Genomic DNA, 15,790 nt, shown 5'->3' on the forward strand with positions numbered 1-15,790 from the left:
GGGGAATTGGGGGAATAGAAAATAGGCCCAAATAATAAAATAAAATAAAAACATCCTGAGCCTCAGTGAGCCTCAAGTATCTCAAAAATTGCCCACTGCTGCTCACTGTGGCAAACGTTTATCTCTGTGCCAAATCCTCTCCATGATCCTCCTCACGCTCTCTTTCTCTTGTCGTCTGCTGTTCTCCTTCTGCAGTAGTGCACCAAACCTGTTTAGCTGGCTGGTAACCAGGAAACCAATACAAGGGTACACCAAGGAGAGAGAGCGAGAGAGTGAGAGTGAGAGAGCGAGGGAGGGGGGAAGGGGGAGAGAGAGAGAGAGAGAGAGAGAGATCAGGGGAGGAAACAAAAAGAGGCAGCTGCTGCTGCTGCATTTCTTCTAGTGAGCATGTTTCCGCTCCCACTGCAGGGTCGACGTCTCAGCTTGAGCAGCTCCTGACCAAGTGTGGCTCCTGAATCTTTGAGATGTGTGCGCAGACATAGGTATGTGTGTTTAAATACCGAGGGGAAAACAGCCCACTGTGTTTTGGTTGAAGACTGTTGCTTTGGTAGTGAGCACAATAATGGTGCAAGTTTAATACATTACTATTTTTTTTTAATTGTGGGTAAAGTTTCCCTTTGGTTTTTGGTTTTCCTCTTGCGCTGTGCAGTAGAATAGCGCCGCTGTCGTGGATGGTGTGCTACGCTGTAGTTTTTTCTGAAGCCCTGACAGGTGGAAGAGATGCTCCGGCTGGCTTAAAAATGAACAGACGTGGCTATGTTAATCACTAAAGTTGCAATAGTTGAAAATATATGTTGGCCCTATCTCAGGTGTCGAGGGCAATGATACATAGAGAATCTTATGTGGGTGTATATGAAACTTAAAAAAAGAAAGTTCATTTTAATGAAAGAAAAAAAAGTTGCTGCTTTCAGCGCCGCTAAACCAACCGTCGTCGGCATACACGTACACCTAAAGTGGCAATCACGTTCAACTCTCGCTTCACGTCTTTTTCCAGAGCGCAAACATGGCAACAGAGGCTTCGGAAACTTCGCACTCCTCTAGCAGTACCGACTCGCGGCTCGCAGACAAGGCCCTGAAAAGGCTCCTGAAGCTCCACGAGCTGTGCACCAACCCGCGGCTGTGCCTGAGGAACAGCCCGCCGTACCTGCCAGACATAGTGTATGAGACGGTGCAGTTGATGGTGCAGATTTGGGAACCCTACAGAGGCCCCAGGGGAGCCCGAGGAGACGAGGCCAAGTACCTGAGGGTCCACGTGAGGAACCTCCTGGATAAAGTGGACAGGGCCATCACGCTGTTTAAAGAGGGACGAGAGAAGATATTTGAGGAGACGTCCAGCTACAGGTGAGAAGGACCTGATGGCTACTCACACCACATACATTTCTTATCCATATAAAACATCTTTAGACCTCACCTTTGACCCCCAAAACCATTTCGGAAAGACTGTGACCTACTCAACACGTAAAAAGCTGGGACAGGCCGCTGAATATGGCACTGTACAAATAAAACTGGATTAAATTGAATTAATAAATACAACTTAAGGAGGACCTGTCTTTTAAGCCATTTAAATTAAGATATACATCGTATCAATTAACAAGTTAACAAAAAAAAACAAAAAACATACAAAAACACTTCTTCATTTTGATTGTGATAAACTGTCGCAAGACAACCCACTATTGTTTTGTGTTGGTTGGCAGAACATAAAAATCAAAAAATTATGTAAATATGTTTAGCGCAAGGTCTCATATTTGAGAAATTGAGACGGATTAAGAGAAATTAGTTCATGTGTGATTCCATGAACTATTTCCTGCGTCGTCGCTTTGAGCTTTAAGATCGCACCAAATTAAATTTCAAGCGGATGAAAACAGTTTTCCTGAGAGTTTCCGACTTTTAACAAATTATTTAATTTTCTCAAGTTCAGCTATTAGTCCTGAAATGTCATATTTTAAGATGTCCATGTTAGGAAAGGTTGAAAATTATCGAGTATGCTTTCTCTAATAAGAAAAACTGTCACTGTTTGTTAGCTGTTTTGGTCAAATTGTTTTTTTTGAGGATTTGCAGAGAACAGATCTAATAAAATATTTTCAAAACGAGTTTGGGCTGCATCCCCTGCTGCTGTTGGAAGGACTACTAATGCTGAAAGTAGAAAAACAGGGTCAAACCGGCATCTTTGTGATGCTAATGCCGGGAAGCTCGGTAAAAGGAATTACAAACTCAGTATCTGAGCTTTTTCGGGGAGCGGGAGCGCAATCTATTAAAAATAAACTAGATCATTTGCATGTGTCCAAACACAACCATGCACAATACTATGCTGCGTCTGTTGCCAATAGCGAACACAAGAAGCAAAAATAATAATAATAATAATAATAATAATAATAATGATAATAATAAAAGATATGATGGCGGCAACTTTCCGCAGCCCACTGACATTCTGTTTTATGTATTTTGTATTTCATCCCCCGCAGAGTTTTTTCATGTGAATTTTGTCAGGCTTTCATGTGAAGCCGTATGTGAATGTTATAAAACGACCATAACACCATTTCAAAGATTACATTAATTAAAAGAATATTATCTTCACCACTGGGTGCTGTGACCAGTGGGTAGCCATGTGTCCAATTGCCAATGACTACTGAACGCAGCAATCTCACATGGTGAGAACTGTGCCGATGGAGTCAAACGGGTCACATTTTAATGGCCGTACAAAGGATTGGCGGGTGGAAACAAACGAGCAAAACATTTTGTGGTAACTTCACACTGGTGCACAGCAGAGAGCATCCTGTTAGCCTGCTGAGATACCCCAGCGTGTACCAGTAGAAAGCATCATTGTCTGCATAGGCTCAAACGATGCAGAAAAGTATTACATCTAGTTTGGTTCAAGTGACACATTTCCTGCTACAGTGTTGCTGTGTAGACTCATGCCTCTGATTGACATTTTTTTAAATAATTTTCTTTAGTCATTGTCCACATTGCTGATTTAACTTCCCCAGTTGGCCACCGATGGTTTCACGCAACTGCACTGCAACTTAAAGCGCAGCCACAGATAGGCTTTTATATGGAGACTTTAAACTGCAAGAACACCTGTAACAACACAAATGGTTCTCAGATGTTCTGACTTTTTACTTGTAAAGCAGCGTGACCACCGGTCAGAGGTTAAAATCAACCCAGTGACCACTATCTTTTTTTCTCTCCCCCCCCCCCCCCCCTTAACAGGAGGAACTTGACCAAGCTGTCCCTGCTCTTTAGTCACATACTCTGGGAGATGAAGGCCTTGTTTCCAGGGGGAATTTTTCACGGTGACACTTACACGTTGTCCAAGGCAGAGGCGGACAACTTCTGGAAAATTTCGTTTGGCAACAAGTGTGTGGATTTTTATTTTCTTTCTTCGGTGGCTATATTTTTTGTTTGTTTGTTTGTTTGTTTTGTTTTAAAACACCCTTTGCATCTCTTGTTGTATTGGAAAACAAAACAAATATGTGTTGTTGCAGGTGTATAATGCAGTGGAACAGTTTTAAAGAGCAACTGCAGAGCGTGCATGCGTTTGAGGAGGGGATGGAGTCCATGGCACTCAAGTCCACGATAGATCTCACCTGTAATGACCACATTTCTGTGTTTGAGTTCGACATCTTTACAAGGCTCTTTCAGGTATCAGTTATTATTATGTATATATATCTATATATATAAACTTTCAGTGTAATACGAGGTTTGTGTAGGTTTTAAACAGTCAAAGCTTACAAAACAAATTTTTTTTTCTTTAATAGCTGCATGTTAAAAGTGAAAAAGTGCACCTGGTTTCAATTTGTTTTTTATTATTTCATTGAATTCACTAACTTTAATATCAAAGTTGGTGTTTCCAAAACCGCTGGACCTAAACAAAATTCATTTTAAGATGCAATGCGTTTTGCTGTCTTTTCCATTATTATCGTAATTATTATTACATAAGAATAATAATTATGATTATAGTAATTTGCTATGTTGGTCCCTCATTTTCAGTGCATAATACAAAGACGAAAAACTTTGAACAATATGTAGAGGCGAGAGAGACACATTTTCCCCAGAACTGAGAAGAGAGAACTGAGCTTCTTTGACGATGAGAGATAACGAGTCTCCTCTAATTTTAGCCCTGGCGCTCACTCATTAGGAACTGGAACCAGCTCGCTGTGACTCATCCGGGGTACATGGCCTTTCTCACCTACGACCAGGTCATTGCGCGTCTGGATCACTACCTACACAAACCTGGGAGGTGAGGATTAGCCGGGAAAAAATAGGAACTTTTGACTTATGTGAAACTGAATTAGAACTCAAGTGACTTTTTTTTAGGTTTGGAATTTTGGGCAATTACCCTCCCTTTTTTTCTTTGAATCCTCACAAAAGTTTTGAGATAATTCACAACTACCCACCTGGGAGAACCAAAGTTGCATGTACAAACCCAACCCCCAAAACACACTGAAACACACATGTCATTTTGCCAGTTAATAAAAGACATTTACAGATCCGAGCAATGGCATGTGTGCATGGCTCAAAACATCCAGAAAAGATACAGGCAGATTTTTCTCTCTGACTTATTTTATCTGTGGATGGATAAGTGAAATGTTTGACCTGCCTGCACCCGACCAGCTACATCTTTCGTCTGAGCTGCACAAGAATGGGCCAGTGGGCCATAGGTCATGTCACCCCGGAGGGGAACGTTGTCCAGACCATCCCGCAGAACAAACCTCTGTACCTGGCCCTTATTCAGGGCTTCAGGGAAGGCTGGTAAGGACACACAAACACACAAACACGCGCGCGCACACACACACACACACACACACACCCACTCACCTCTATCTAAGCGGCGTTCTCCTCTCTGCCTGCAGCTACCTTTACCCCGATGGCCGTGATGTGAACCCCGACCTGACCATTATGTGTGAGCCGGCAGCACCGAGGGGCAAACTCAGAGTGACCGAAGTAAGAAGATGTACTTTGGCACAACTTGTTAATTCATCAGAGTGCCAGCAGCGCCTGAATTCACACACAAGAAGACAACATGTTATCAAATTTCCCTGTATTCCTTCCTGGCTCGTGTGTCTACATAAAACCACCAAACCAGCACTTTAATACCAGTAATTGCATTATCATCTGACGATCATCTGCACTGCTGATTAATTATCTGTTCTTATTTGGCTTCTTTTAAAATCAAATACCACCCATTTTTCTCGTTTGATTCTCTGTTTCTACTATTGTATTTCCTTGTGTTCCTTTGCTCTACCTTCTATTCCTTATTTTGCAGTCATCCCATTCACCGGCTCCCCCCCCCCCCGCTGCAGTTCGGCTGCTTTCACGGGCGAATCTCGCCGGAACGGGATCAATAAAGTCTTATCTTGTCTCATCAGGAGCAGTACGAGCTCTACTGCGACATCGGCTGCACCTTCCAGCTTTGTAAGATTTGCACAGAGCGGGATAAGGACACCCGCATCCTGCCGTGTGGCCACCTCCTGTGCCTGTCGTGTCTCACAGGCTGGCAGGTATGAATCCGAATCCACCTCGTCGTTACAGCGAGATTTGCAACAAAACCATACAGACATGAAAACCACTCTCCATGCACTGGTGCAGTCAAGCGAGCCGCAGAAATGTGCAGTTACCAAAGCTGCTGTAACATGTTCAGCGAAGCAAATCAGTCTAATGTGCTGATAATAGAAATTGTTCTCTTTTTTTTTTTTTTAGACTTTTGTTCTTTGTATATTTTTTGAGATTTTCCCCCCCTGCCTTGTGATCTGTTAAGTAACATTTTCTATGCTTGATTGGCGAACCTATGATTAATGTGGTTAATACAAATTGATAATGCAAATAGTTTTTTTGCCTTATTTATTTGTGCTTATTTTTCCGATTTGATTAAAGTGGTTAAAAAAAAAAAAAACCCTCTTCAAGTAGAGGGTTGTGGAAACCACAACTATTGATAAGGGCAGTTATAATATGAGGGCATTTCTAGATGTGTCTTCTGTTACCTGAGGTAGATTTATGACACATCAGTAACATTCAACGTGTTGCTACGCATTTAAGTATGCACGCTCAACAACTGCTTTAGCGCTAACCTCGAACAGCGAGCCTGGTCTCATCACAGGCAGCTAAATGTCAGACAATGGACACAAGAGTAAAACAGTTGTGACCACAAATCTCAAAAGTTGCTCTAAATTTAGTCTTTTATTTTTATTTTCTATTTTTGCGCTTTCACTCCCCGCTCCTTTAACTGTCCAACTTCCTCTTTGAAACATGTCTTGAAGAACAACGCAAACAGAATCAGAAGGTGCTGCTGGGGAAACGTAGCTTCATAAATCTGCTCGGTGGGTTCTCGTGTCTTTGCGGATGTGAGGCGTTCGTATGTCCTGACATTTGGCACGAGGCTTCCTGTATTTTCTGAGGCTCACAAACCCCCCACCACGACCCCATGAAATGTTTCTGCTTTGTTGGTGTTGATGAAAGGCAAAGAGACACACACACACACACACCCATAGGCACAGGAAAAGAGAATGGACGTCATACCGCAATGGAAAAATATGCAAGTTACTCTAGATTGTGGTCAGTCAGACTTCCTCAGCAACAGCAGGTTCACCGTACAGTAGATCTTCTTTGAAGAGCACATACAAATAACTGCCTGGCTGCTGCAGGGAAATCAGCTAACATCTGCGGCTGACTAACAACAGGAACAATATGTGTGGCCGAACAAAAAACATAGGAGCAGTAGTGGTTGTGATAAAGTGGAAAGCAGGGGGCAGTATATCGAAAGAGCAAATGGAAAAAAAAAAAAAAAAAAAAAAATCATAGTTGTGAAACGCAGGTTGCACACAGCATCTATGAGGAAGATACGCAGCGTCGTGTATCAGCACAAGACGGCGCGAGTGACAGTTGAGCGAGTGGAAAATTAAAATGACGGGTCACCTGTTGATCTTATCTTTGAGCCCGGGCCTGAGGCGGCGCCGCCGCCGCCGCACATGTTGCTATCCCCGCCACGTGTCACTGTCACGACTAAACTCTTCAGCAGAAGTCGGCCGGCCAGACCTGCCCGTACTGCCGCTGCGAGATCAGAGGGACGGAGAGGGTTTGCATCGAGCCCTTCGGGAGTGGCGGCGCTCGCGTTGACGAGGACGCCAGCAACGAGGACGCCAGCGACGAGGACGACCACGAGGACATCGAGCTGATGGTCAGAGAGATGGCGGCGCTGAAGAAGGTGTGTGAGCAGACTGAGAGATAAGGAGTCGTTGTGACGCTGGGTCACCGGCGGATAGGGAGGAGGGGGGCGGGGACTTAAATGATTAATTTAAGTACCTGTACCTGTATGTAATACAGGTACTACCCGATTTGAATATCAAGTAAAAGTTGTTTTATTTTGGCAATTAAACATAAAAGATGAAACCAACAAATTGTATGAACCATTACACGCAAATTGACATCTCAAGCAGTTCCTTGTTGTAACTTTGCTGATTAAGATTTTCAGCGTATTAAAACCACAAACTCAGAAAATTATTATAAAATTTGAGTTTTTTTTTTTTTTTTTGTAATATAATATGTCAAATTCACCTTTTAAGTTGAATTGCAGAAATACAACAACCTTTTCAGGATATTCTAATTTTCTGGGTAGGACCTGTATATGCTGTGTCCCGAACTAACTTGTCGCTCGCTCACAGGTCCACAACAGGTTTTGTTTTGAAAAAATTATATTTGCCACAATAGATATAAATATATCATTCTAGTCAGTCAGTGAACTCCCCAGAAATGAGAGTTCAGGCAGCCAGGAGTCGGTTTTGAACTTTGAAACCAGCTTGTTTTGTCCTCCTTCCAAACAATTTGTTGAAGCAGGAGGCTTTTTTTTTTTTTTTTTTTTTCTTGGCAAAAATACTTGTGTGTGGCTGCTTCACTGAGGGAGAAATTAAATCTTGAAAAATTATGATAATAATATGGGAACCTCCCACATTATCATCAGGGAATCTGAAGAAATGGAAAAGTATTAATGTGAAGAAATCTAAATCAGAGGAAAAAAAAGTAAGATTTCCAAGAAAATATGTATTTCGTAGCATTTTGTACTTTTCTTTTCACCTGAGCGTGTGTGTGTGTGTGTGTGTGTGTGCGTTTGTGTGTTTGAGAGAGATATATATTTCTAGGGGTTAGGTCATCATAAAGCCCTTTTCCCTAAACCAAATGTTGCTCAGTGCCCTACATGTTTTTGCAACTTTCACCTGTAGATGTTTTTATTTTTATTTTTTTAATTTATTTTTTGAAACCCCTCCTAATGACTGCCTGTGTGCTTTTCTTTTCTCACCAGCTCTCAAGTTTGGAAGCTCCCAGCAGCAGTGTCAGCGGCCCACCGGTGCCCTCCAGGAGCTGCAGCGCCCCACGCTGCCCATCTCCCCTCTTTCAGTCCCACGCTGCAGAAAGCACGACGCTGACCAGACACGCCCACCCTAACACGGTAACTTGCGCCGATAATCACCATAAACCTGCGCGTGTGATGGGTTCATTGTCTCCCCGCTCTGGGGAATGTTCAGGAACTCTTGTACCGACCAGCGACTGACGTCTTGAGGTGCCGCTAACGCAGAGTCTGTGTGACACTTTGTGTGCGTGGCAGGGTCGCGGCAGCGACGGGGGACAAAGAAGGAGCAGGCCGCACACCAACTCCAGGAGGTGAGAGCTGACTAAAGAGACGGTTGGGCCAGGGAGGGCACGATACTCGTGTTTCCGTTCTGACTGGAAACATTCAGGCGCCTCTAAGAAAGCCGCCTGTCAACATTAAGCACTCAGCACTGCAAAGAATATTGGGTTTGCAAGCAAAGGGCTTTCGCACCTTTCACCTTCTGCCATTTAGTTAATAACATAAAGAAAAATATAAATATCTAGGTGCACATTACATTATAAAATTGCAATAAATTGAATAATATCCGTCATGTAATACTTATGCAGTGGAAGAATTAGGTGAACGTCGACAAGAAAGGAGGTTTTATACGTCAAAGAATAACAGAGAATTCCTGGTCTGTTCTGTTGCTCTTTCTCTTTCGACTTTAAATTGGAAAAGAAAATACTGTATTTTCAGATGAAAAGTGAGAGATTTTATTTCTTAACATGGTCAGTGTTTGTTATTTTACGTGACTGCTAATGTTTAGCTACTTGTGAATATATATTTTTTTCATTCCAAATAATATTTAGGGCTCCCTCAATGTACCACATCCTCCCAGAGTACACTAGAGCGCTGGAGGGTACACTACCAAAAGCGCACATTTGATGTGAGAAGACACCAAGTCAAACGTGTGTTTTCTTCTCCAGTTGCGAGGGTGAGGGGCCACACAGCGGTGCGGCGGAAAGACCGGCAGGGTCGATGCACTCTCAGCTCTCCCGCAGGTGATCCGCAGCCGCCGGCGACTCCTTGCCATAAAACCACCGCTCTCTACCACAAGCTCACTTTTGTGGTTTCAACCCCTCATTTAATGCTTTTTGTTTGTTTGTTCAAAAAACAGCACCGAATTCCTCTCAGATGCAACAGTTTCTTCTCTTTCTTCCGTTCAGAGGGACGTCAGGGGTAAGTTGTCTGCGCGCTCGTTGTCACGAAAACTGAAGCTCAACAGAGCTTATGAAGAGCGGTCAGGGGAAAAACCATCCTTAGGATGTGCTAAATTCAGCAGCTGGTGGCCACACTTCAGCAAAGCAGATAAAGGTCAAAGCAGAGCTCAGCTCTGGTGATGCATGCTTACCTTCACAGATGTTTGTTTTAAGGCAGTGCTATGCGCATGAATAACCGACCAGTTTGTTACTAAAGAAACCGACAGAGTTCTCACTTTGACCCTGGAGGAAGATGGTGTTTCAGAAAACTTGTGAGACTTTAAGAGAATCATGCCAGCAGTGGCCTGTTCACAACTGTGGCACCTCCGTCTGACCAAAATGTCTCGTCACATCGAACACTGTAAAAGCAGCTTGCAGCTCCTGAGGGTCCACCCTCCCCTCCCCTACCAAGCCCCCCCTCCTGACCCCAGGCTCATGCAAGAATTCATTCATCCAAGAAAATGTCACCGTACACTCAGGTGCCCAGGTTTGTCTGATGGCCTCTGTGTTGTTTGTGCCTTCAGGTGCAGCAGTGTGGCTCGAGCAGCCCAGCCCGATCAAACCGCGACAGAGGCACACAGAGCGGGAGGAGAGGGCAGTGGCTCTCAGAAGAGACGCGGGAGAGATGACAAGAAGCATGTCATCCTGACCGAAGTCTCTTGCTCTCACGCAATAGAATGAGACATGCACCGCAACTGAGAAACCAAAACATCCAGCTGTAATCTGCTTTCATTCGTTTTGAAATAGCTGTTTTTGTTTCGACTGGAGATGACCAGGACCGTCCTGCACTGCTGGGGTTTAGTAATACCGAAAATAACTTAGTGAGGCCTCCTACTGTTCAGTAATCACACTGCCATCATCACCTCTGCAGCAGGTGCAGCCACAGTTTCTCAGTAGCTTCACACATCGTCTCCTCTATCATGAAATTCCTCTGAGCCTTCATGATATTATAAAATTAATGAACATTTTAGATGAAACATTTATATTAAAAAAGGCTTTATGTTATACTCGTGTTATACTGATAAGTCAGCAAGAAGTGATACATGAAAAATACGCTACCTCACCGTTTAATCCCCATCTTGTGAAATGTAATTTATGTAATTTAATAAATGGCTCCCAACTTAATAATGGTTTTGAGGATAGATTTAAACAAATAAATAACTGATAGCTCGTACTTCTTGTCTATTGTTTTGTCAGGCAGGTTTGTTGTCTTCCTTTCAAAAAAATGAAAAGACAAATAAAAAAAAAATGAGGATGTACCAAGAGGTGTTTATTTTGTTTTCTACATTCTGGCTCGTGTGTTCGTCTATGACGCCAGAGAGAAGGTAAACTAGAGGTCGTCTTTGAGGACGCAGGTGGTGGAAGACTGAGATTGGCCGTGAACGAAAAACGGGAAACTTCTTCAGGAGTTTGCCTTGACGACGTCGTTGATCCAGTCGAGGAACTCACACACCTTGACGTAGACCCCGGGGTAGCCGGGCTCTGCACATCCTTGACCCCATGACACCAGGCCGTGGACCTCTCCAAAGCACACCAGGGGGCTGCCGGAGTCACCCTGACCAACAGAGGGAGATAAGACTGTGAAGTGGCAGGTGGCGTTTCATCGAAAACCTCGCAACAAAAAAGTTGCAACTCTACGTGAAAAAAAAGGGAAAATAATAATTCACATTGCACGCGTCTCTGCCTCCATCCATGTATCCGGCGCACATCATCCGGCGTGAGATCATGCCAGGATAGGCTCTCTCACAGGCTGCATCGTCCACCACAGGAACATCCAGGCACTGCAGGCGGGTGGGCAGGGCCTCTGAATAGAGCGGGAACATTCAAAGGGACAAGAGTCAATATCAGCAAGTAGTCGAGAAACTGCTATACCGCTGATTTTGACTCTTGAATACATTCTAACATACATTGTAACGTTTTGTGACGTCAAACTAAGCCAAAACCAATTTTACTGCCATAGTAGTACTGTTTCCAGCAGCAGGGTGGACAGATTAGCATTGAGATGAACTAGACTAGTCCATATTTGCTACAATAAATTAACATGCGTCCTTTTTTATATTTAGCCTGTAAACCGAACAGTCCAAACATCCCCATACTTTACTGTCTAGATAAAATTGTGTATAAATAAACTAGGTATTAAGCTGAACCTACTCAACAAGAATGCCAAATGCCAACTCACCATTTTCATCCTTGCTGGTTTTGCCCCATCCGGACACAGAGCACACGTGCCCACCGTAGGGGCACCCTGTGGGCAAGGGGATGGGCGCAACCGACTTGGTCACCTTCACCGGATGGAAGAGCTTGATCAGCATGATGTCGTAATCCAGAGTCTGATAGTCGTAGCTATGCACAAGGATGCATGACAAAAGGTTTGGCCGTTTGAACGCACAGAGTGGAAGAATCTGACAATGCCGGAACTCTACAAAGTTTTGAGAAATCTCTGGAGTGTGACAAATTCTCTAAACTCACTTCTCGTGCCAGATGATGGTGTTAGTCTTCATGAGCTGCTCCGTGCCCTCAGACACTCTTACATCGTGTTCTCCCAGAAGGATCTGCATGGCGTAGGGGCTTGGAAAAAAAAATGATCGAGGAAATATTTCAAGGTTTTGACAAGTTCGCTCAAGTATCTCTAAATCTTCGTGTCTTCTTGTTTTTTTGACTGGCTCAGATGTAACAGATGTTCTCCACATATGTTGCTGGACTGAAGTGAGAAATTGGTCTTCCGCCTACAGATGTTATTTTTTAAGTACATTTATCTCTGTGGGGAAATAAAGTGTGGGAAATCCAGCCCAACAAAAGGTAGACATAAAAGTTGCACTATGTGAAAGCCACCATCCCTCCAAACTCAGATACTTACTTGTACCAACAGTGGGCGACGGAGAGCACCCACTGGTCGTTGATGAGCACACCGCCGCAGAAGTGGTATCCGTAGTTAAGGGAGGCCATGAACGGACGGGAGTGAGGCTGGCACTCCCGTCCGCCGATGATCTTGCCATCCCAGCGGGGAACTGCAACTGCATGTGCACGCAAAACAAACAGCAAGAGAAGAAAGTGACACGCTGCCCTCTGGGGTGTAGACCCAAGTGTGACCGAGTGAGCGTTTGTCTGTATGTGCATACGTGTTTACCGGCAGCTCCAAGCATCAGCAGCAGCAGAGCCAGCAGTCTCATGGTGTCAGATGAGTGATCAGCAGACACCGGGACACACCCAGGCTTGGCTTTATATGCCTGCACCACTCCCCCGTCCTTTCTCAACTCTTTTTTTTTTGGGGGGTTGTTTTTTTTTTTGCAGTTGTTGACCCCATCTGTGTCACTCGACGGTTTTTCCTCTTGGCACCAATTTGCAACCCAGATCTAACCTCTTATCAGATTTTTGTTTTTTCTCATGTTTGCCCACTCCCACTTCGCATGTCATCTGTACCACTCATTTACTAATGCAAACCAAGGTCTCTGCCCATTTGACAGCTGATAAAAGTGCTGCCATTGGTGGTGACAGAGGGGGTAGAGGGGTTGCTGGCTGGCAAGGGGCAAATGGCACAAGCTGTTGGGAGCTGTGTCGTGAGAAAGAAATCATCTGTGATCCCTGGCTGAAAATTCTAACAAATATTGATCTTGTTTTATTTTCCACCTCAGAAGAGGGCTCAATTGCCACTGACCTCTACAAGGAGTCTTTTCATTTTATTTATGAGGCTGAATATCAGAAACAGTTTACCTCAAAGGCCTACAACCTGTTTGACACTGTCTGTCCTCAGACTGTTGATTTGGTTATTGAAACAATTCCCTTGTAGTGACATGATCAAGTTGATTTAACGTACGTGACTGTTACATATGTCAGAATCAGGGAAGGCACAGTAAGTTAGTGCCATGTCAAATAGCAAGCCCCTTACATGAACTGACAGGCGTAACGGCTCATGTCGTTGCAATAAATTGGTAAATATGAAAAGCTAGGGTCTAGATATAGGAGCGCAACATTTACCTTTCAAGGCTAAAATGAGGCCAAAGATGTGGCTCACTCATTAACTGAAAGGGACAAACATGATGTACAAGATGATAAGGAACGAAGGGGACTGGGAGGGGTCAGGGTGTGTACGTGTGTGGGGGTGGTGGCTGGGAGGGTGACTTAATGGAAGGGGGAGTTTCACTATAAATTTGGGGAGCGATGGATCGTTCTTGTCTAGTCTGGTTGAAGCAAGGCTCTGGTCAGGTCCGGCAAGATGATTGGCCTGGTTTTTCTCGCGCTCCTGGGTGCTGCAGGTAATGCACAGCTACGCTATGGACACCAGTCTCAGAGAACTAATACCGCAAACGTAACAAGTACTTTATTTCTTTGAAACCGCAGCTGCAGCCCCATTGGACGACAGGATTGTGGGTGGCTATGAATGTTCTCCACACTCTCAGCCCTGGCAGGTGTCCATCAATATCGGCTACCATTACTGTGGCGGCTCCCTCATCAACGACCAGTGGATCATCTCTGCAGCCCACTGCTGGCAAAGGTGCATCTCGGTTCTATTATTCATTGTCTGCGAAAAGTGCACTGGTCAAAGTGATCTTTGATCCTAATTCCTCTGTGTTTTGCATATTTTAGCCCCTACAGTCAGATTGCCATCTTGGGTGACCACCACATCTGGGTGCACGAGGGCACCGAGCAGTACATGTCAGTGGATGCCATTTACTGGCATCAGAGCTATGACTACACCACCCTGGACTACGACATCATGCTGATGAAGCTGGCACACAAAGTTGAAATGAACAGCAATGTGAAGCCCATCGCCCTGCCGAGAGGCTGCCCCAATGCTGGAGACATGTGTACAGTGTCTGGATGGGGCAACATCTACTCCGATGACGGTGAGCTGCTCCGAAATATTACCACTACAACAACATCAACAACAACAAAAGCCTGCTGTTCCCTGGAGAAAACCAATATGCAGTTACTGACAGCCTTTTGGTGTCTCCCGGTAGCCGTTCCCGAGGAATTTGAGTCTGTAGAGACTGCCCTGTGTAAAGCCTTTGTACGCCATTCAATAGAACTCAAAATGAAAAATGCTAAACGGGAAGCAGTTCTGCAGTTAACAATGAGTAAATCATGACTCGGTGAGAATATTTGTAATACAAGTGAATTGCAACATAAATTATGCCAAGAAGGAGGAGGCCAAAGGAAAATATTAATATTGTCTCTCTCACCTCAGGACACACATCTAACAAAAAAGACATCTTTTGTTTGTTTCTTTTTTCAGAAATATTTCACCAAGTCTGTGGCTTTTGCGCCCCAGACAAAAGTAGAGTTTCAAACTGTTGTGAATTTTGTGTAAAGCAAAAGAAGTGAATGTTTTTTTTTTCTCTCAACACTGTCCACATCAGCATGCTTCAAACTGGTCTGACCACAACATCATGTCCAAACAGGAATCAGGGATGATGACATTGATTATTATGTTGTGCTAATGTCACTTTCACTATTGCTCTGCAGTCTTTAATCCATTTAACCTCCAATGTGTGGGGGTCCCTATCGTGTCGGCCGACGACTGTGAGTACTCTTATCCAGGACGGCTCACTGACCGCATGGTGTGTGCTGGATATCCAGAGGGAGGCAAGGATGCCTGTCAGGTAGATGTGCATGCAGTACCTAATAAAACCCTTGGTAGAATGTGGACGTGTTGGGCAAAAACTGATGGGATGAGATCATGAACCTGACCCCAGCTGTCTTCTTCCTCTTCTGCACTCAGGGTGACTCTGGTGGTCCTTTGGTGTGCAATGGGGAGCTGCACGGCATTGTCTCTTGGGGCGACGGCTGTGCTCTGCCTGGCTACCCGGGTGTTTACACCAAAGTTTGCGCCCTGCTGCCCTGGATTGAAGACATTCTGGCTAGCTATAGCTAAGCTGTCAGCTTCATCAACAGTGACTGCACTCAGGGGGGAGTTGAAACCAGAGAGAGAGAGACTGACATGAGAGGCGGGGCTGTGAAAAAGAGGGGCAGCCAGAGAGTGGCTTGACAAATAAAAAGGGCCACAAGGAGAAAAGAGGGAGAAGAGACAAAAGAAGATGAAAGTTGTCCTTCGTCAGGCTGCAATCAATAAAATACACCATTTCGTGAAGCATTCGTGTGTGTTTGTTTGTTTGTATTAAGATAAGATAAGATGAACCTTTATTGTCCCACACCAGGGTATACAGCAGCTAAGCAGTAGCAGTGAGTTGAAAGAGTTTACATGGATAGGTCTTGTGCATGCAAAAAATATTGT

The 15,790-nt window shown here is 44.3% G+C and overlaps 3 protein-coding genes across 4 annotated transcripts; 2 read left to right on the forward strand and 1 right to left on the reverse strand.

Moving 5' to 3' along the window:
* The first annotated feature begins 329 nt into the window (after positions 1–329).
* Positions 330–10,817, forward strand: cblc (Cbl proto-oncogene C, E3 ubiquitin protein ligase). 2 transcript variants are annotated; one of them, XM_076051005.1, is made up of 14 exons: positions 330–482; positions 995–1,341; positions 3,208–3,354; positions 3,483–3,639; positions 4,116–4,237; positions 4,612–4,749; positions 4,851–4,941; positions 5,367–5,498; positions 7,010–7,198; positions 8,291–8,437; positions 8,594–8,649; positions 9,286–9,360; positions 9,477–9,538; positions 10,083–10,817. In XM_076051005.1, exons 2-14 carry the CDS (start codon positions 1,004–1,006, stop codon positions 10,205–10,207), a joined length of 1,779 nt encoding a protein of 592 aa, XP_075907120.1. In that variant the 5' UTR covers positions 330–482; positions 995–1,003; the 3' UTR covers positions 10,208–10,817. The 2 variants fall into 2 exon arrangements, with proteins under 2 accessions (XP_075907120.1, XP_075907121.1); XM_076051006.1 differs by having other exon boundaries at positions 7,013–7,198.
* Positions 10,808–12,690, reverse strand: LOC142904734 (trypsin-like). Its single transcript, XM_076051018.1, has 5 exons — positions 12,416–12,690; positions 12,028–12,126; positions 11,738–11,901; positions 11,226–11,362; positions 10,808–11,113 (listed from the first exon to the last, which is right to left on the reverse strand). Exons 1-5 carry the CDS (start codon positions 12,673–12,675, stop codon positions 10,961–10,963), a joined length of 813 nt encoding a protein of 270 aa, XP_075907133.1. The 5' UTR covers positions 12,676–12,690; the 3' UTR covers positions 10,808–10,960.
* A 980-nt stretch (positions 12,691–13,670) lies between these two features.
* On the forward strand, positions 13,671–15,649 carry LOC142904735 (serine protease 1-like). The gene is made up of 5 exons (XM_076051019.1): positions 13,671–13,811; positions 13,897–14,050; positions 14,143–14,402; positions 15,022–15,158; positions 15,278–15,649. The coding sequence occupies exons 1-5, from the start codon at positions 13,772–13,774 to the stop codon at positions 15,428–15,430; spliced, it is 744 nt and encodes a 247-aa protein (XP_075907134.1). The 5' UTR covers positions 13,671–13,771; the 3' UTR covers positions 15,431–15,649.
* Positions 15,650–15,790: the final 141 nt, after the last annotated feature.

This window comes from Nelusetta ayraudi, unplaced genomic scaffold, assembly GCF_046127955.1.
Source record: "Nelusetta ayraudi isolate G7.1 ecotype Tasmania unplaced genomic scaffold, CSIRO-AGI_Nayr_v1 ptg000131l, whole genome shotgun sequence".
NCBI lineage: Eukaryota > Metazoa > Chordata > Actinopteri > Tetraodontiformes > Monacanthidae > Nelusetta > Nelusetta ayraudi.